Genomic DNA, 21,989 nt, shown 5'->3' with positions numbered 1-21,989 from the left:
CAAACATGGATCACCCTGTTCTAGAGCGAAAAGGGCAAGCAAGAGCACGTATGGTTTGGTTATGACAGTCCTCGAGCTGCGTCGGTGGGAGGCTGTTCATCTCCTCCTGCACAGCCAATTATTTTGTCTTGCCCTTTTGCACATACTTTTTCTGGCAGCTCCTTTCCTCTCCCCTGTCCCGTACCTCACAAGTTTGTTAGTGCCGCCGAGTCTTCATGGCCAGCCTGTGCAGTGAGAGAAGACTGTGTATTTAGGAGGGGAGTAGTTTGCCATTTGTGAGAACAATAAGCATGAAAGTGCTTAGAACCTGGGACTCTGTACGTGTTGATATAAGTGGTGCCGTTAGCCATTGTCAAACTAGGGTTGTGTTGGGTACAGTGAAGATGCTGCAAGTAAAAGGAGAGCTAAAGCTGAACTTGTCACTTTAACCTCTGAGAAAGTATGTTAAGACAATGTGAACTTTATCATAGTCATCTCCCCAAATCTTTTATGGTTACAAGTTCTAAGTGATACACAGTGGCTCTGTCTAACCCAGGACACTTTACAGATAGGCTCTTTACCAGTAGAAAAAAAAAATAAAATCACTCAACATGTGGCTCACAGTGTCCTATAAAGATGTGGGTCTAGAACTTTTGCATAAACCATTAAGCAGGTTTCAGTGCCTTTATACTATAGTCCTTGTGTGCGTGTAGTGCAGGCTTTCAACAAATTACATATTTCAGCCCATATGAAGTAATTTTCCAGTCTGAATTGGCTCAAGTGATGCCTTTTTATTAGGGGGGCAAAATATATATGCCGGAGAGCCATTAGATCATGTTGTACTTCAACCATTTAAACATTCTCAAGCTGAGAAGGTGGAAGTAGTTGCCCCGTTATGGGATTCCCAGAGTATTGTGCCTCCAGAGCCTTTCAGGGTCTTCTTGAAAGTGTTTGAATGTAAAGTAGCTTTTGGCAAGGAGGGCATTGAATGAGCACGCTTTAAATGCAAACAAATATCTGCACACTTTTCTGATCGTGGCTTTGAAGCAGCTATTATGGGATTGCTTGTAGTATTTTAATGGATACCAAAAAAATAAGTGGCATTCATTGGTTTTAGGCCTGCTGTTGAACAGTTGGAAGAGTGCCCTGTGATTAGATCTAATTTAGTGTTCAGTGGGCTCTAGATTGGATTTCTTCTTATTAGTCTGGAGACACACTGATAAGAACTCTCTGATTAAGGTATCCTGGTAGCCAGTATAATTTCCTAAGCTTGAGCATTTTTGAAAATATACTAGCATTATGGTAAAGCAGGACAATCAGAAAAAGGGAGTCATTGTGGGTCCTGTATAAATTCATTGAGATTGTATTTAGAAGGAAAAAATTGCTGCAAAATTGCAGAGCAGATAATATTGTTATTTACTGTTTTGGATAAGACTTACCAGAGTTTCTCAGAAATGTCATTGTCCTTCTGTTTAAATATACTGTCACAGTATAGGTCCAGATTATTCCACTTTTATTCTGGCAGAATTGTTTTGTGTAAGTGCCTTACCCTCTGCAGACAGTACCACTGATGTCAGAAACACTGGAGCTGGGTAAAGTAATGCTCAGCTCAGGCATGGCAGAATCTTAAACTGCCCCCAACTGACTTCAGTGTATGGGAAACGACGATTTCAGAGATGGGAAATGATGATTTCAGAGCTAGTTTTAGACCACCTGGCTAGTATTAGAATTCTGTATTTCCATCATATAAGACATAGGCCAATATTATATTTGGCAAGAAAATAACCAGGCATGGTTAGATAATAAGGATTTTTTGCTGGGGGTGGTGGTGAGGGGGTGGTTTTGTGTTTGGATTTGTTTTGTTTTGTTTTTTTTTAAAACCCTATTGGTTTAATTTAAAATGTTGCTTCGAAGTCTTCATTATAATTAGCTATCTTAAGTAGTTGACATTCCCCACATAAATAATAACAATTGGATTTCTGCTAAATTGCTGATTTCTCTTGTGTCATCCTAAGTATGCAATTGTAACCAACACAGCAGCAAACGTTATTGTAGAAGTCCAACTACACATCTGTTCTGTGGAACAGAAGCTTTTCTTGGACCATGTTATTCTCCTTATCCTGTTTGAAGTTGCCAGGAGAGAGGATGCTAGAAGGCTACTGTAACCCTGTCCTCATACATTCTGCTTCTCAGCAGGCTGGATCAAGTGTCTTCTGAGAATTTTAGGTTAATTTGGGTTTGAGAGCTATACTCTTTTTAAGAGAAGGATGACTGGAGTCTGATTTTTTTAATTATTTTTTTTTAGAGTAAACTGAAACTTTCATTTCACTGGGGCAACAATCCGTCCAAGCTGTGAAATAGTGTTTGATTAATTATCGTTTCTGTGATTTGCATTTGAATATCAAAAGAATGGAAAGGATTTCAGTTTAAGGTGGGAGTTTTCAAGAAACCATTAGCTGTGGCCAGTTTGAACTTCTGTCCAGGAGGCCTTAGACTAACCTTGGTCTGTATAGAAACTGGAATATATTTAAATGTCCTTCTCACCTGTCTTTTAGTTTTCCTGGAATGTGGACAAGCTCTTTCAGGAGCCCTTAAGTTTGCCAAACTGTCTGCCAGTCACTGCACAGGGGGCACAACATAACACTGCGCAGCTCTTTCTTTTTCAGCAGCCCAGTGTCAGATAAAGCTGCCGGTCGCTCTGCTTGCTCCCAAATGAGCACACGTCCAGAGCCAGTCTGCAGAGAAACAGTGAGTCAAGTGGCTCAAGACAGTCAGCTGTGGATAATGGGCACCAAGTTTGTTAACCAGTATTTTTCATATCTAAGTAATATGCTTCCCTCTCTGCAACCATATTAAAGCAAACATTCTGGGAGCCTTTTTATCACAGTTACGCACTGTGTGCTTCACAGCGCTCTATTGCCTGGAACAAGAAGGTATCATAAAATCTCTACTGTTGAAAGAGATTGTATAGCAAAATAATATAGGGGGATGAAATCTCATTTTTCAAATGTCTGGCAAGACGGTTTCAGTTTTCAGTAAATCCTTTTCCTTGAGGAAATTTAATTTGCATAGTTACTAATCATACAAGTGCTTAGGCGTGTTGATCCTAAATTTTATGGTTGAGGTCCCCATGGCTTGCTGGGCAAGAGAAAATCCATATAGTGGACTCTGTTTCGATGTCACTAGAAGCAGATATACTCCTGGGGTTACATATATATCCTGAAATCAGAGGTTTGTTGTATTCCTCTCTCATAAAACAAAGCCAAAAGCTTGCAGCCTCTCCTCCTTCTCCTGATGTCTGATCATTAGGGAAAACTCAACAGTATAGTTGTAAAAGACCAATATTGGTGCCTAAAGTTTGACATATTGACGGCTAAAGTAAAAGTGGTGACAAATTAGACTTCCAGATCCAATCATCTAACCTGGGTTAAAGTTGGAACTAGATCTAATATTTACAGTTTGAGTTGACCTTTATTTTTAATAGACCTGTATGAAGTGAGAAGTCACGTGTGTACTTTCAGAAACTGCTATTATCGGTCTTCCCAAAATTCAACCAGTCAAATTTTGCTTTTAGTGATTCTCCTTTTTAACCTGCTTTTTGTGCTGTTTCTCCTTTGATGAATAGTGAGATACTTGGTACTCCCATAGCTCTTCTGGCGAGGTTGCTTGGAAAATACCTCCATGGCAAATTTGCCAAGTTTGCAGTGCTTGTGATGATTTGTAATTGTAAATTGAATCCCAGTACTTAAGAGCTGAAAATAGGATCTACCAATTCTTTATTGTATGCTTTTGGAGCCTGTTGGAAGCTCAAAGAAAATCCAGTGAAGCACAAACCCGTACAAAGTATTTAAAAAAAAAAATAAAAAAATTATTTGGAAGAATGTACATCAATTCTAATATTTTGTATTGTATACATTACACTGTTACATACATAAGTATCATTAAACAGTGATGCAAACAAGTATATAAATGCCAGAATAAAGAAATTACAGTCTTCCATTTCCAAGTCCTTTATAGCACAATAGTCTCTCCTCCTCCCCATAGCAACCTTCTGAGCTTTAAGTGATGTATAAAATCTTGTTCTATGGAGTTCATTTTTCTCATGGAGAACAGACAGCGGGCATTAAAAAAAAAGAGACCTTCTGACTTAGATGTAAGGGGAAACATTTTCACAATGGCAAGTGAAGCAGTGGAGCAGGCTGCCCAGAAAGTTGCGCATTCTCTGTCCGTGAAGATTTTAAAGACCAGACTGAATAAAACTCCAGAGCAGCCTGGTCTGATCTTATAGCTCAGCCTGTTTTGGGCAGTCTAATAGGAAAGAATCCTGCGAGCCACTCTGAATTATCCTGTGATCCAATGAAATTGTTTCTCAGCTAAAGCAAATATCTGCATTAAATAGCTATAAATGGATCATGCTTTGAGTGGGGTTCAGGGCGGATGACCGCTGGAGGTCCTTTGCAACCTATGTCATTTCTGGGTTATGTGATTCTAAATGACATATGAGCTTTTCTCTTGATTACTCAGAATATTTCTGGCTACAGCAGAGATACTATGCAAGCCTCATCCTTCTAGTCCAGGGCAGAATACTCTCTGCACAGACCTGTGTAACAGCTTTAGAATTGTTTTCAACCCATTTGCCTCAAGCTTTGTTTTCCTTCAGATTTCTGCATTTAGGCTGCTATTGTGATGATATTACTAAACTCAATAACTGCTGTTAAACTGAGGGAGCAGCATCTGCCAGACATAGAAATACAATTACAGTCAAGCACTAACGAAAGACTGCAACAGCATCTGCCTCTTCTGTGTCACTTCTGTAACCTGTCTGCATGCAGCTTCCCAAAACAACCACTAGTTCCTACGTCAGTGTCTAATTCATTAGCTCTTCTGACGCCAGTGCTGCAAGCTGGGCTCACCTGACAGAAACTCTTCCAGTTATTACTGCACAAGAAACAAACTTCCTGATAGCGCAGGAAGTTGAGAAAATGAGTTTATTCTGTTGTGCATCTGAATTATCACGTAGTTTTCTAAAATCAGCTGTGACTTATGTGCAGGCGTAAGTGAATTATGAGTAACAGAAGTCTGGATGCTATGACAATACGTGCTTATAATTCTCCAGGTAATAACACGAGTACTGCAGAATTGTTTTATGGACGGTGTTCAACTGGAGTTGCAATCTTTTGGGTCAGAAATGAAGGAAGCCTTTAAAATGTCTGCAAAACAGGACTGTCAGACTGTGCTCAGTGTTTCCTTCTTGACTCAATATCAGCTCGTGACTTTTCCATTTTAATTTACGTTGAATAAATTTGTCATCACCATCATCCAGTTTCCTGAACATGGAGAAACACTTAAAGCTGGTTCAAGCAAGCATGATGATGATTTCACACTGGTTATTATCAATTGAAGCACTGACAGACTCTTCAGTGGTCAGTCATCACATTAGAAAATGTAAATTTTAGTAGATGTCTAAATATCTTGACACAGCGAGAGGCAATCAGATTGCTCCCCTACACTCCAGGCCATTTTAAAACATTCCTGGAACCTAACATAATTATTTTGCCAATAAGTAAGCAGGGGCACACACAATTCTGTCCTTAGACATTGCTTGCCACTGACTGCTGGGATGACAGAGTACTTGACTAGATACTTTCATATTGGCACTTCAGCTGTTCTCCTGTGATAAGTTGTGTTAAATTAAAGATGACGCTTGATTCCCTATAAATTTCAAGAGAAAATTATGAAAAAAAACATGCCAAAAAGTTTTTTTTACTTTTTGTAACAGATACTCTATATCCTAAGGAATGCTTTTTGCCAAGAGTCCTTTCTTTGCTGTCCCATAGTGCCGTTGAATGTAGGTGAAGCCTTTGACTGTCGATATTCTATAAAAGTCATGTATATTCAATTTTATTCTGCTATTACCCATGCAAAACTGTTACCCCATTCTCCTCTTGCATACAGTTCTCCTGTGCATTTTACATCTGCTTTTTTCTGGTGAGTTCTCATTTTCCCTAGTGGAGTCTGGCATGTGGGATGTGCCAGCCAGTTCATGGGATGCCGAACATTTTCATTCGTATTATGTTGTCGTTGCTGTCAAAACACAAAGCTAGTGAAAAAGAAAGAGAAGTTTTCCAGTGGCTCTGTGCAGCTTTTCTCCCTGACATTTTCTTTTTGGCTCGTTAAGGTACCTAGGATGATTTCTGGTCCATCCCGTCACAACAGAAATCAACCTTCAATCTCTAGCATGTGTTCAGGTTGCTAGGCTGCCGTTTCATTTTCCAAGTTATGTAGTTATTTGCTGATAGTTTGATTACTTGACCTCACTGCACTGAAAATACAAACATTACTAAGGCAAAAAGCCATATAGATATCCCTATTTGCTCTTAAAAACCAATTTTTTCAATCATTTTGGGTTTGGAGTTCAAAATGTTATTTAAATGTTAATCACTTGAAACTGTGCTTGGGCATATAATTCAATTATGGGACCATCTTAATTATGCAGATGGTGCTTATGAGCATCTGATACAATTACAGTGCCAATTCAATACACGTTCGTTCAAAGGGCTTAGCTGAAACGTTATTATTTCAATGTGTGTGGACAAATTCACTTTTTCAGGAAATGGGTTCATGGAATTGTAATACTGCTCTGCTCGGCTCTTTGCTTTCAGGGGTGTGTAAACCACAAGGTCTTTAACCATTCTCCTGTATTCCGTGGTGGTCCTAGGCTTGCAAGAGATTTCTTCATGTTTTTAACATATCCAGAGGGATGAAAATGGAGACTTGAGTTAATAATCCATCATCCCTCTGGGTAGCAGGCGGTTTTATTTCTACTTGAATTTTTAACCTCCTTTTGAATGCTGCACCACATCTGGAGGCTGTGTGTAAATCTTATCCAATCAAGCTGATAACAGAATAGGAAAATTAGTGGAATTTACTTTCACCATAAATTGGTGCAAAAGAAAACCATGTAATTCTCGCTAAAATAAGACTCAGCTTTTAATATTGTCCCTTGTTTTGGTGTGAGTCCAATAAAAGGAACCCTTAGTATTTTTTACAGCGTGGTTCAGTGTTTAAGGAAGATCAGTGTTTCTGCTTCCTAGAATACACTTTTCTCATCTGTCTTTGTGTTTGTTTAAAAATAAATTCTTATTACCACTTTTAACATCATGTGAGGCCAACCGTGTATGCCTAATTAATAATTGGATGCCATTAGGGGGGCCGTGATAGTGAATAAAGATTAAGCAAAGAATTGTAATTTGTATGGGGGAATATTCATAGATGGGGTATTTTAAAATAACTGAGAGTTTTGAAAGGAATATAAACCTTAATGCTTCTTGCCAGAAGTCATCCTCTAACTCACAGTAAGTAGGAGCAAAAAAATTTTTGGGATGATTTATTCTGCTTTCTCACAGTTTTTCACTTTCCCCCCAACCTTTCTCCCTGATTCTGATCAGAAATAGAACATTTGTCTACCTCCTGAGCCACTGAGTATGGCTGCATCTGTATGACTCCTGAGCACGCTCTCTGTCCTCTTTAGATTTAGGTACTGCACATATATTGCACAGATGATATACAGAATAGGTGGTGTCACCTCAGAAAAGCTGTGTGGTACCTGAATTCCCACTTCTAAACAGTCTGCGCAAGCACTTTCCAGTTCCAAATTACTTTCTCTGATGCTTAAAGGAGAGAGTGTGCCTCTGTATTCGTGGCTATGTATAGGATCAGTTTCTCTCATTTTTGGTATTTGGCTCTTACATAAATGTCACAGATTATATCACCATGAGTCTAGTAATTGAAAATTCATGCCAGGAAAACTTGTTGTATTGTAAATTCTAATTTCCAGCATCGGGTTTATTCATGTTTTGCTGAAACTAATCAGAGAATGAATTTGAATCCTGTGTGTTCGCTGCAGTTGTAGGTCAGCTTTGCTTGGAGGGTTTATTAAGTGGGATCAATGATGGTTAGACTTCAAGCCCACTCGTTGCAGAGGGGTGAACAGCATCTGCACAATGCAGCTCTGCTGTGTGTGCACTTCTCAAGCATCACAAAAAGACATGCTGGTTATCCATGTATACAAATACAACTTTAGTTCAGTTGTAAATTCTCTTATTACTGAGATTGTTTTCATTTTTGCTTTATGCTTTGTTACAAGTACTGCTTGCAACATAAAATATAACTATAATATTAGAAAAAAAATTAGCATCTAGCAAAATAAATCAAAGTACATACTTGCTTTCAGTTTTCTTCCTGTATAACTTAGGTACCAAGCTTCTGTCATGAAATGACCAATCTACGCTAATGTGCATTACCTAAAAACAATGTGGGACCAGTGCGCAAGGAGAAGGGGTAGAAACGAAGGGATTTGTAATACCCAAGTGTATGTCTGGGGATATTGTTCAAAACTCTGTAGCTGATTCTGGCATCTAATAACTTGTTAAGCTGTTCTTTATGGAAAAGATAATGCGCAAGCTTGAAAGAGAAATGCATAATGCACGAGAACCGAGAGGGAATGAAGATTGCTTTGGCTTGGACATATGAATGGCTGTAAGAAGCAAGTAATAAGGGATGACATTAATGTTTGGTGCTGGAGCAAAATCTCAGGAGTTGAATGCATGGGAAGAACTGTTCCTGTAGCCTGATATGAAAATTATCCTGTTAACTTCTGGTGGAGTCAATAGGAGTGTGGATTAGGTGTCTCATAATTATCAGTCACGGAAATACAGATTCTGGAGGGGTTGTACTAGTACTGCTTATGATTTCATAAAATTATTTTAGCTATCAGTTCATGCAAAAAGGTAACCTCATTTATCCATCATGGCCTTCTATGTGACTTTCTCTTATCTAATGTCAAACTTCATTTTCCACAACACATAAAGAAGAAAACACAGGTAAATTGATACTGACTTCTATGTAGGCTAGGAAGGTGAGTTCTGCACCAACACCCTCTCTTTCCAAAGCTCTGCATTCCTGTTCTCCTTCAGAAAAGGGCTCTACTCAAATATTCATCCATCTTTTGTGTGTCACAATTACTGTAACATTTACTGCAGTAATGAGGCTCTGCCAAACCGACAGTAAGTGCAGAGAGCTGTAATGAGTGTACAGTGTTCCAAAGGTTTTGTCAGAGCAAAGCCAGGGTGCTGTGCAGAGGAAGCATCTTCTGAAGTTATGTTTTGGAGCAAAAGAAAAGCATCATGTGTAGCTAACTAACAAGCAGGCATTTCTTCCCTGATAGGTTACCCTGTTGTCTATAGTGGTGTATGTGCAGTTTGTTGAAAATGGAAGCTCCCTGTGCTCTGAGGGTTGTATTTGAGATGGTATATTTGCTTGCTGGGGAATGGAGGAAGTGTTTTCCTTTTTACCTACAAACATATGTGTCTTCTGATGTAGAAGACGTAGTGTGGTGCCTCCCAGAGAGACACAATCTTGCAATAGTAAGCCCTTCAAACTCTTTGACAAAGCAGCAAGCATTTTGTGACCAAGAGAACTAAGGTAACAGCATGTATTGTTTACAACGTACCATTTTTCTCAGGCTGATAGTAGTGAAAAGATGTGGATTTGGGCTTTTGTAAGAATAATAGGTCATTTCCTGCCTATTTTCTTTCTAAGTGTAAAATACCGCATATGCAGATGACAATGACATTTTGAGTGTTCTCGTGTTTGGTTGTCTCAGAGGGAGATCCAGCTTGTCGTTGGGTTTGTATGTGCTTGTTACACGTGAGAGAACTCTGGCTGGGTAATCTAAGAGTATTTACACAAGTACTGCCCAAGATTTTCTGGATGAACTGACTAGTTCTGCCAACTGGATGCTGTGTAGCTGTGCAAAATATGTATTTTTACAAGGGATGTAAATTGCCTTTGTGCTGCTTTTCCACAACTGCACAGGAATCTGGTGTAGCTGGAATGGAGTAGGCGCGTAGAACTGTAGGACAGTGGAGGTTGGAAGGGATCTCAGGTGATCACCAGCTTGGAGACCCCTTGCTCAAAGTAGAGCCACGTTATTAGATCAGAACAGGTTGCTTATGGCTTTGTTCATTATCATCGGTATCATCATCTCCAACGATGGAGACTGCACAACTCTGAGCAACCTGCAACTTGCAATAGCAAGGTGGGGACTGTTCGCCATTTCTATGTATATTCAGCAGAAGATGTCTTTAAATATTTATGTAGAATTTTGAAGAAATGGGGAGGGGGGGGACTGGGAATACAAAAAAACCCAGTAATCTTTTAAGTATTTTAAGATAGCTAGCACTGTTGTATGTCTGTATATTCCCCAGCTATGAGAGTACTATTTTTGACTTTTTTTTTTCACCTGTTCACGAGGCAAATGAAGACCTTTAAATGTCGGTTAGCTTTGGTGACTGGGTTAATATTTCTTTAGATTTAACCCCAAAGTTCAGTCTATCTTTATTTGATTATTACAAGATTAATGAATTATAAACCTTTCCTCTGTTTTCAGGCTTCTCAATGCCAATAAGATCAACTGCCTGAGGGTAAACACGTTCCAAGGTCTGCATAATCTCAAGCTGCTATCTCTTTATGACAACAAACTGCAGACCATCAGCAAGGGGCTCTTTGCACCTCTCCGATCGATCCAGACTCTGTGAGTATGCAGGCATATCATAAATGACAGCTCTCTCTTTTCCTCCCAAAGATGTTGCCTGTCTTTGCAAAGGCAAAATGTCTGACATTAAGACAATTTGGAAGAGATCCCAAGGTAGTAGCCCCTCCTTTTCTGACAGAAATAAAAGGAGTAAGAAAAAGAAGCGTTGCATAAATTTGGCACAGCCAGCTATCGATGCAGCCTGCCTGTAGTGACAGAAATGTCATAAGTGTATTGAGCTCCCAGAGTAATTCATTCATACTGTTTGTTGGGAAGATAATATGTAAATTTGACTCTGCAATGCATGAACAGCAGATACTATTAAAACCATTGCCTAACAGTTTTTAATGAACTAGTGAGATCCTTACTGGATCTGGGTCCTACTGTACAGCTGGTGACTTCTGAAACCATATTTCAGCTGATATTCCACTTAAGGGAAATGATACATTGTATTATTTGATCCATAATGAAAATCCACTAAACATCTTCTGAGAGTCTTTGCATCGGAGGCATTAGGAGAAGAGGGATCAGAAGCAAAATTGGAAACAAAAGAATAGAAATGACTCGATATTTTACAGAAGGCTTCATCCTAAAGCTGTGAGTAGTAAGATAATAAAGTGAATAGTACTCCTTCAGAGCTGGAGTTGGCAGCCTGATATAAATGAAAAACAAGGAAGAACCCCCTCACCCAATATTGTGTATGTGTGTTTATATATATTCGTGTGTGCATATATAGATATAAAACTCTGTGTGTTTATGTAGTGTGTAAGTACATGTGTTTCCAGTATTAAAATATATATGTGTGTGTATGTATATGCATATACAATATGCATATATATATTCTAGTACTGGAAATGTACGTATACACATGCACATATATATTTTAATACTGGCAATGTATTGGTCAAATTAGTTTTGTAAGTGTTTTAATTCATATAAAAATGAGATGATTTCTAGCAGCAGGGTGCCTGCTACCTCCTCAGGCAGCCATAAGCGCAACCTTAATTCCCAGCAGATATCTGGCCAGTATGTATTGCTGCAAACCATTAAGACATTACAATAATCACGTACAGACGCCCCCCACCCCCAAGTCCTGCCTCTCCACCTCGACCGTGCTTTCTTCTGCTGCAACATGCTATGTATGTACATAGATATGGAAACAAGGGAGATAAAGAAAGTTCATTTACAGGGGTATACAAGATTTGTCAAGTTAAACAACAGGTAACACCCCTTAAGGTATGAAAATTTCTCCTTGGTTTCCATGGGGTTTTATTGTCACTCCTGGTGGCTTAGAATGGACTTGTTGCTTCACACCAAGACACTTTTTCATTAAATGGTTTGATTCATTCTCCCATTTTTAGTAGTCCAAGTGATTACCATTTTCTGCCTTTTTTCTAGAGCTACAAAATCAGTCCCATATCCTGTCTCTATATGCTTGTTTGTTCATTGGACCTTTCATATCAGGAATGGCTCTACTACAACAGTAATCTTCAGTTTCTTCAGGCACTTTCTGCTATGTGTGCTCTCACTTCCCACTCCTTGACAGCCCTTGCCCTGTTGGTTTTTATACTTATTCTGTTAAGTGACAGTTCATAAATATAACTGCAAACAGAAAAGAAATTAAGTTTCTACAGGTGGAAAAAACACACTACCAGTAACAGTGCAGAGTTCTTGTGAAGCTATAACTTTACACCTCTGTCCAAACCAAATTCAGACGTCTGTCTTTTTTTAAACTGTTTTTGGAGTTATTGGAGAGCCGTGTCCTGCTCCCCTGGAAGTTAGAGGGACCGGTGCAAGTTAACTGAGATCAGAGTCAGGCTCTGAGACAGACCTGACAAACTCTGCTGATATAGTGCTCAACTTTGTCAAGCGGAATGAATCATAACAGCAGCAAGAGAAACGCTGTTTCTCTCCAAGATCCTCCAGCAGATTTCTATTAACAATATCTGGATATCCAGTTAAAATCAATGCTATAATACCTATTTCCAATTGTGTGTGAAATACGTTGTGCAAATTCTGATGAAGGAGAGAGTCAAGTTCTACCTTGCATAAACAGTTCAGTCTCAAAAGTAAAAATTTTTGGTCCAGGAAAAAATATGTATAAGGGAAATACTATTACGCATGATGAGTATATGCAAATATCAATTTCGCTCTTGAGAAAAGACCTCTGGATCGCTTCTGGCTTTGCCCACAGATCCAAGGCATTTTACTAATTTTCATTTTGATCCCTAGAAAACTGAGCTTGCCAATAAAATTTCTTTTAAACCAGGATACAAAATGATCTTCAGGTCGGGTGCATCTAAAAAGGTACATTTCTCTCAAAAGGCAGCATATCAAGCTTTCAGGAGAAAACACTGGACTTTGTAGATGGGAGGTGTGTGTCCTTTAAAGCAGGCTTTGCTATCTTAATTTTTTGTTTCCTCTGTGGAAGGACTTGCAGCAGACTTAATGAGCTATGAAATGTGATAGCTCACAGAATTCTCCCATTCATGTGCAGCTCTGTGTGGTTTCCGCCAGGCCTGGGTTTTTGGAAGCTTATTCAATTACTCCACTCTTCAGGTTTGCGTTTGTGAAAAACAGTGATGGAGTACAGTGTCACAGGTCACTTCTGATTAAACATCCCATCCTTCTCGCAGACATTTAGCTCAGAATCCATTTGTGTGCGACTGCCATTTGAAGTGGCTGGCTGATTACCTGCAGGATAATCCGATAGAAACCAGCGGCGCTCGATGCAGCAATCCGCGTCGCCTTGCCAACAAACGAATCAGCCAGATCAAGAGCAAGAAGTTCCGCTGCTCAGGTAATTCATTTATCCAGGCTGTACTGCACTTTCAATTCAGAAATAAGCAGGTCCAGAGAGCCTACTAATCAAATCTGCAGGACAGTGTTTGCTATAATGGATATTATGGAGCATCTTTTAGAATTAAATTTGGAAAATTCAGTTAGTTCTCCAGAAAGCCAATTACCTTATGGATTAAAAAAAAAAAAAAAAAAAAGGAAGAAAAAAAAAAGGAGGGCAGTTGTCTTCTTTGTGTCTCTTTAAAACAAAGAAAAGAAAAAAGAGAGAAAAGCTTGTGACATTTAATTTTAAAGAATTACTAGGTTATAAAATGTCTAAGGAAAACTATGAAGATGTATATGAATCCATGTGGCAAATGTTGTATTTTGAAGGGGTGGAAGGTGGCTGGATCATCATTTGTATTCGAGCAGAACTCTAATTGACCTTAACGAGAGCTGAGCTCCAGTAAGTTCTCAGACATAAAAGGCTGAGAACAGTATGACTGAGGTTTTTATACAACTGGCAGTGGGCTTTTCTGATCTAGCATGTGTGTGAAGCTGGGGGTGAGGGGATGGCATCGATCCACGTACTTCTATAGTTTGGGTTTTTTTATATATCCACAAGTAACATGCACTAATTAAAGTAGGATTGCCATTGGAGTTGGTAAGATTTATGGGTTTAGTAAGTTTTTAATCAAAACTTGCATCATAGTTTAGGCAAAGATTTTGTGTTGTGAGCTAGATGGAAAAATGTTTCCACCTGAAAATAACCTCTGAAGTAACATAAACATCTTTTTCTCTACCCTCTCAGTTCTTTATTTATGGCCCAGCTGTTAGTTTTACTAACAATAAAAGGACATTTATTGCCTTATACAGCACAAGTAAGCAGACTGCTTCTTCGTGTATTTTTTCTATTGGTTATATGTATTTTGGATTACTGCATTTTTGTATACTGTAAAGACAAGCAGGTTTCCATGAGCAAATCTATTAGTGTGTACTGAGAAGAAAAATGACTCTTACTGGTGGAGTACCTTACAGTGTTTTCTGTAAAAATCACTATTATTTTTGTCTTTTTCCTCTGAAAAAAAAAAAACCAAACCCATGATTAATTGTGTTCCTGGTGGTAAAAGATTAATGACTCTAGACGGGGATGCAGCATGAAACTGAATGGCAGCAGCCCAAAACAATCCGTTGTGCTTTGTGTATCTCTGCGAGCAATATGCTGAGCTAAACCTTCTCTTTATGGGGAAAATAAAATAAAGATAACTTCATTTGCAGTCAGGTTTTCTTGGGCATGCTTGTTAAAGTCTTCAATCACTTGTGACTCAAGCCACAAAGTTTATAACCAGAACTGAAATTATGACATACTTTTATCTAGGTTTTTGGATTGTGTCCATCATAGTAACAAGTTAATTAGTCAGTAATAGTTATATTTAAAGAAACTGGAAATGAAAATGCATAAATATAATTTAGAAAGGAGAGTAGACTGCAGAAACAGATACGTTTAAATCTGTACCCAATTTGCCATTGTTATTTTCTTCTGCTTTTATTAATAGGCTGGAGAAATTAATGTTATGTATATGCATGCATGCCTTGAACAATGGTACAGGCTATTGGATAAGGCAAACACCATCTGATATCGTTTATGAAAGGTCGTAGCTAAGAAGAGCAACAACACAGAACGCAGTACCTGGTGATGTTGAGAATATTATTTTGTGTGAGTTCTTATCCTGGGGGTCCTTTCCTTGAGGCATTAGGCTGTTTTTCCCTTGGTCTCCAGTTCTATGAGTATATCAAAACCACATGGAAAAGGCATAAACCTGACTTATGAAGGACGAGAGCAGGGATTGTGCAGCTTCAGAACAAAGATTTCAGCTGGATGAAAACTAATTCTATTCAAAAGCTCAATAGAGAAGGTATCCTTGCCTATAGAGTTTCCAGATGGTGATGAGATACATTGAACTCGACTCACTGTCTGCTCACATGAGACGGGGGAACGTCTAATGGTTTAGAAGAATCTTAGTTTGTAAATCAGTCCAGAGAACAGACATCCTTGGCACCTGTTCTACTCAAGTTGTCCCTTTGAATCATGGCTGCTTCAGACTTGGCATTTAGCAGGAATTTTCCATGTTTTCATCTTGAGGAATATGTTTCATCCCAGGATTTAACGCAGCAGGTCGGTGTGCAAAAAAGTCCAGGAGAAATGAATCTTCATCATTCAGAAGTCAGACTAGTGAGCAGTGCTTTGTCTTATCCAGGGATAAGCCTGCACAGTCCCACTGGGATGGCAATGCTTAGTAACTTGTCAGTGTCCTTTCTGGCTGTGGGATTCTCCCTGTCTAGTTTTTTCATCTTTTGCTCATTGTCCGAGAAAAGAATTTTTATTTTACATCCTTTTGTAAATGTGCATCTCTGTTCTCAAAGGGTTCTTGTTTCAGAGTCCTGATATTTTCATGTAGTTTTTTAATACATTTAGTACATGTCAATGGTCAGAAAGATGGTTTTGTTGTGGAAAAAGCAGTGAATATGAGGGGTTGGTTAAGGAAGCAATGTAAGGGATTTTGTCCTGACCCTTAAGAAGGGATGCAGATGCACAGAAAGCGTGAGCTCAGTGGGAGCAGAGGTACTCAGCCAGTGTCAGGATCACACCCATGGGTAGTTAAACTTAGGTGAGCTTAATATTTTGACATAGGGAAAGGGCCAGTTCTGAAGTCACAAAATTCTGAGGTTGTCCTGAAACAATCTGTGTGTTTTCCACATTCATTTGGATTCTACAAAGTATCGTACAGGGGACTGTCATCAGTCTGGAATGGTAGAGGAACATCAAGAAGGTAATGTCAAGAGGACACATGGCAGAAATGCAGATGGACTAAATTGAACTGTATTTGATTAATTAACCGTGAAGACAAAACTATGGAACATAGTAAAAAAAAAATAATAATCTAGAAAACTTAGTTCTGCATATTCTTTCCTTCCGTTTTTATTCCAGCTCCCCACCATCCTTTTAAATAGTATTTAGCAAGAACTTGTCTTCTTTTTTAACTTACTTTCGAGGCACTTTTCCCAGATGCTATTTCCTCCCTGAACTAAATGACTCAAGCTTTTACTGATAATGATGGAGCAACATCTGCAAAGGTTATGAGTGGCCATAGCAAGGAGATTCTGTGCAATAGGTAGATAATGTACATAATTATTTTTAAAAGGAGAATTGGAAGCATTACAGCATGAAATGAAGGAACAGCAGGGAAAGGGGCATGTTTTTGCCTGGGGCTGTGAGACAAGCAAAGCTATTGAATATACTATCAAATATGTTTAAGCCTCAGATTGCAATAGATACTATTTCCCATGTTTTTCTGCCTTCCATTTAATGTGACGCACCAAAAAGTAATAAACCTCCCCCTTGCTCAAGTCTCTCCCACAGCTATAGAATCCGAGACCAGAAAAGGTTTTTCTTGAAAGAGAAGTTGGAGGAACAGGCTGTGACTAATTCTCTGTCTCTTCTGTTTAGAAAAGGGAAATACTGTCATTTTCAGTGGCAACAGTAAAATTCTGATGATCATTTTCTTTTTGGCTGCATCTGCCCGCTATGACCACCTAAGGATCCAATGGTACTTGCCAGCCATAGGTCACTGGAGGCTCCCATTCTTAGTAGGAATGGGGAGGGGGCGGTGGGGAAAGAACAACAAAAATCTTCTGCCCAGTAGCATTTGATTAAGTTCACTACACGGCAGTTTTGTTTTCTAAAGCAGCACTGGGCTTTAGGAGGAAGGGAAATGAATCTATGAGCAGATTGTGTTGTCTCTGTGGTAGCTTATTGTCACTTCAGGAGTTGGCAGATGCTTGGTTGCTGTGTGACACTGCGTATGAAATAGCTTTTGCAGAGAGCTGCCCTTGTATTCAGCCGTATATCTTTTTTTGCCCTGTGATACGTTTGCATTTTTCAGTATAGTGTATTTCAAAAGTGGTGAAAGTTACACCTACCATACCAACACAAACCATTTTGGATAATGATCAAAGCCTATGTATATCTATGAGCATCACATCACAAAAGCTTTTTATCTTCTAATTCTTAGACATAAGAATCTTAGAAATAAGGTTACTATTTGAAATACTATGAAGTAAACCTGTCTTCCTGCTTCCTCTTGCATTGGGGCATACATTGTGTATGACTTGACTTTAATTAGTTACTTAAGTTCCACGTAGTGCTGTACAAATGAAAAGCCCAGGGAACAGGCGGAGGAGGACAACGAACCATCTGCCAGCACAATTCTCACCTTTTTGGACACTGCTCCTTGTTAACCCAACCCAAATCAAAGTCAGCCTCCGTGATTCGTATGGATCCAGAGCATGCATATTTAGGGCTAGTCTCATCTCTCTTGTGTGATGTCCTGTTATTAGGTAGTAATGTAGTTGCTGTTTGTTCACTCGTAATTTTCAAAGGCATTTGTTAAAACCTTTTCTTGCTAATTGCAGTTTTCCTCCTAAATCTTTATGTGTTTTTCCAGTCTTTGTCTTCATACTTATTCACCTTTCTTGGGTTACCTGTCTACTTTGGAACAGAGTTCCTATTACATGTGATCACCTGAAATTTCCTTCTCTCTTCTCTGCGTTTCAGCCTTAGAAGCATAGAACGTCAATGGACAGAGTATTCCCAGTCAGGAGAACACAGGCTGCGCCTCAGGGCTTTTTGTCCGGTCCCTGGGGCTGTTCATACATTTCCTGTCCCTTGGGCTCCCTAGGTTATCCCCTTCTCTGCTCTTAGTGACATGCAAGCACTGTTTAAGCTCTTTGAGCTCTCGAAATGAAAGGTGCAATGTATTGCTACTCCTCAACCAGTGTTTAAAAGTCATGAAAGGCAAGTGAATTTAATCCAGATTTTACATAATTCATCTGATCGAAACACTCTCCAGTTGTTCCTGTAATTTGCCCATCACTCTGGTGACAACTTTGCCAATTCCTTCCATATCTAGAAAGCAAATAGTCATTTACAGACTATGTATTCATATTCCTGCCCTTAGCATTGTCTGTTTGATAAAAAGCATTGATATCCACCTGCTCCTGTCTGCCTTGTTACAGTGCTGCAGTGACACGTGCTCGGGGATTCGCGATGATGCCTGCCCTCAGCGTGCTGGTCTCCGGCAGCCCTGCCTGAGCAGGCACCAAGCTCCAGCACTTGTCCATGCTGGAGGTGACAGTGGTGGGGATTGGCGGTCCTGCACAGGATGCTCTAGGCCTGGTCACGTTTGGGGTAAATCTTGTCTGAGGCCAAGCTCCAGCAGTTTTGCTCACCAGGGCTTTTGCTTGAGCGGATTGAGAGAAAGGAATATGAAACGTTGCCTATGATCTGGACAACTGGAAAATTAACTGCATTCAGATTTCTTTCTGTGGGGCTTTCTTTGTGGGTTTTGTTTTGTTTTTATTCAGTTAAATGGTGTGTGGTTTGTTTTTTTTTTCCCCCCCTGAAAAACACAAAAACTCAGCAAAAGTACCTTCAGAAGCTCTCTGCATATAATGAAGCTGAGGATAAGCGTTTGTTGTGTGTAAGAATAATTCTGTCTGAATGGAAGGTTGTTTAACAGCAGCAAATCACCTGCAGATTAAATCCTAGACTGAATTCGTAATTATGAACCTGAGTCTTCACTGACTGCTGTAACTGTGTATATTTGACCTTTGGTTTGCATGAAATTTTTCTGAAGTCGAAGACGTTAGAGAACACAACGCGACTGCTATGACTAATAGTAATGGAGCTAAATTCCCTTGTACTGTAGAAATGTTCTTGTTGAAAAAGTCATTTGGCTGTACTGTATACTGATTATAGCCCTCCCTTTTCTGTAAATCTTTGATAGCAATTCAGATCTTTATGTTAATATATTGTGTCATTAGGGTTACTCTAACCCTTCATTAGCTCAGGATGAACACTATGGTGAAGGTTTCCTGCACTGCAGCAGGGGAAAATCAGGCAGAATGGAAACCATTTTACTAAAGGAAGCAGAAGCTTAACAGGGAGCAGGTGGGTCTGCTTGGCAGAGAGTATGGTTCTTAATAAGAAAGGAAATTGATGTGTCACAGTTTAAAAGTTTATTTTAAGTCTGTGTCTTATTTTATTTTTAAGTTGAAGTAGTCTTCAAAAAAACTAAACATCTGAACTGCTTTGTCACCAGCCAACATCCTTATTTGCAATTATAGTAACGAGGCAATGAAAAGAGGGAGGATGAATATTGAGTCACAGATACATCCAGATCACTTAGGCATCCAAATAACACAGTTGTCCTCGATTCCCCACATAGGCAGCATACAGAGCTACATAGATTCCTCACTTGAGATCTGAGTTGTCCTCTGAAGGTGTCTTCAGTAGCTACGGCAGAAAGCTGAGTGATTACTCTTGTAACTCAGATACCTCAAAAACTAAGGTGGGACGAAGTTTGTTCTCCTCTCTCACATTGCCATTGCGAGTGTTGAGATTCAGCTGAACAACACCAGAGATGCAAAGTTAGCACTTTTTTGTGTGTATAATGGTCACTTGAATAGGATAAAGAAAATAATTGGAGAGGCATTGGCATCAAGAGAGCTAGTCAGCTAAAACCAGTGCAAGAACGTTTGAGCCTGCTGTTGGACAATAAATTTTTATCTGACTCTTCGGAGACTGTGGCAGTCTCCTTGAGGTGTTACAGCTTGATGGGACAGTTAAAAATAGGGTCCTATATACAAATTCTTAGCCATCTGCAGATTCAGTGACTGATAAACGAACAGATCTTAGATTACCAGAGGTGAAGAGCAGTAAGAGCAAACCAGACAACGCTGCTTGGGAGCAGAGTGTATCTAAAGGGTGGGGGTTTTCATGAAAACTGGCAAATATCTGCAGATATGATCATTCTTTTTTCAATTATTTTTTTTTAAACATTTATGCAGAATGATCTTATGATCCAAATGATCCAAAGGCTTACAGAAGTTGGGGGTTTTTTAAATGTAATTTACAAATTAGTGTGCTTGCCTTTTTTTTTTTTATTATTCCATTTAAAAAAAAAAAAAAAAAGAGGAGGTGGTGTCTATGTTCCTGCACATTATTTGCAATAGTCCGCAACAAGCAGAAAGGCCAGAATTGTGCCTATGGAGTATTTTGCCTCTTATGAATTCTGGGGCCATAAATTCATGTTTTGGCAGACTTTTCTTTGTGTGCTGGTACCTCTTGTTCATTGTAGTTGATGATTAGCTTAGGCAGTTATTGTAAGCGATGTTTAATTAGTGCAACAGAGGAATAGAGACTTGTTCAAAATATTCTCTAGGGATTTCTCAGGAAGACATTTGCAGGGCTCTGACTGCATTTGTTTCCAGTAGGACTGAAAGAGTTCATTGACACTGAAATTACTGAGTTTATTACAGATATTCCGCTTAATACTGAAAATCAGTATATAATATAAAAGTCTTTGGAAGATACGAACTGTTACTTCTCATTGTTTAACAGAGTAATGTGGATGAATTTATTTGAAGAGCCCAGAATTGCTGTTTTATTAAACCAGTGCAGGAGTAAGGATATGGAACTCTGCATCCTTCTTTGCTAGAGCCATACAAAATTATTGGCAGGAATGCTAGTTATAGATACAATTTGTAAATAAATGAGGTGTGGATTCCAGGTTACACATACTTTGAATGAATCATGGAAGAAAATTAATGCCACTCTGTGCCATGTTGCATGAGTCACAAAAGAAAATTAATAATTTAATTTTTGTATCAGTTAGGACTCTGGCTAGTTTGGCAGCTTGTGGGGATTGAAGGTTTATTGTGTTAGGTTCCTCTAAAAAGCTGCTTTAGTTTCTTTCTGAGATTGTAAAGATAAACAGTAAATCAAATTGTCTTATTTTCATTGCAGTATGCAGATCCCCAGTATGAGGTGACTGCATTAACACTGTACTTATTTTCTGGAGTTCGCAGGTAATTGTGTGTTGACTTCCTGCATAATAATGCTGGTTCATAGCAAAATGGTGAAGCAGAGCCCCTTGCTCTATTATCTGTCATCTCTGCTCAAGTACTTGATTGTTCTCCATGTAGGCAATGAATAATCTGCTCGATGCTGACTTTGTTCTTTGGGCAACACAAACCCTTTGCTAAGGAAAGTTGTATTTTTTTGAAAAGCACAAGCATTGACCTTCACTGAAGTCCAGTAGAATGTTCTGAGCGGTTGCAGAGGGACAGACGCTTCCCCTCTCATTTGTGAAGCCTGTAAGAACATTCGAGATGTGACTTTCAAAAGCACTCTCCACTGGTATAGCTCTGCAGACATTAAAGTCAATGGGAGTTTTATTTCAGTGGGAGCAGTCAAGCCAAAACTGAATGCCCTACTTTATATGTCAAAGTTGCAGGAATAAGTTACAAGAGGTAAAGTTGTTTGAAATAATTCAGGATGTCAGAAAGAGAGAGAATGCTGTCTGCAAATGATATACAAAACCCAACAAATCTTATGCCAAGAAACAGAATAACAAAATACTCCTGTTTCCCTTAATATGTCTGTAGTAGCACGTGTACTGCCTTGCTGTAAAGTGCAGTTGAAAAGGAAAAAAAAATTAAAAAAAATAAAAAAGAAAAGCAGTGGTAGTTACAGATTGTCACTGTAAGTGCCACCAACATGGAAGGCCACTGGGAG

General features: G+C 39.1%; 1 protein-coding gene across 3 annotated transcripts in view; it reads left to right on the top strand.

Moving 5' to 3' along the window:
- SLIT3 (slit guidance ligand 3) overlaps positions 1-21,989 on the top strand; it is a 519,652-nt gene that overhangs the window by 369,964 nt on the left and 127,699 nt on the right. For all 3 annotated transcript variants that reach the window (XM_054216868.1, XM_054216870.1, XM_054216869.1), the window contains 2 exons: positions 10,430-10,573; positions 13,210-13,373. In XM_054216868.1, coding sequence (XP_054072843.1) covers positions 10,430-10,573; positions 13,210-13,373 — 308 coding nt within the window. The remainder of the gene's footprint in view (positions 1-10,429; positions 10,574-13,209; positions 13,374-21,989) is intronic.

The sequence above is a fragment of the Rissa tridactyla genome, chromosome 11 (assembly GCF_028500815.1).
Source record: "Rissa tridactyla isolate bRisTri1 chromosome 11, bRisTri1.patW.cur.20221130, whole genome shotgun sequence".
In the NCBI taxonomy this organism is placed as follows: Eukaryota; Metazoa; Chordata; class Aves; order Charadriiformes; family Laridae; genus Rissa; species Rissa tridactyla.
Note: the sequence above shows the minus strand (reverse complement) of the source record. Positions and strands in the feature narration are given on the sequence as shown.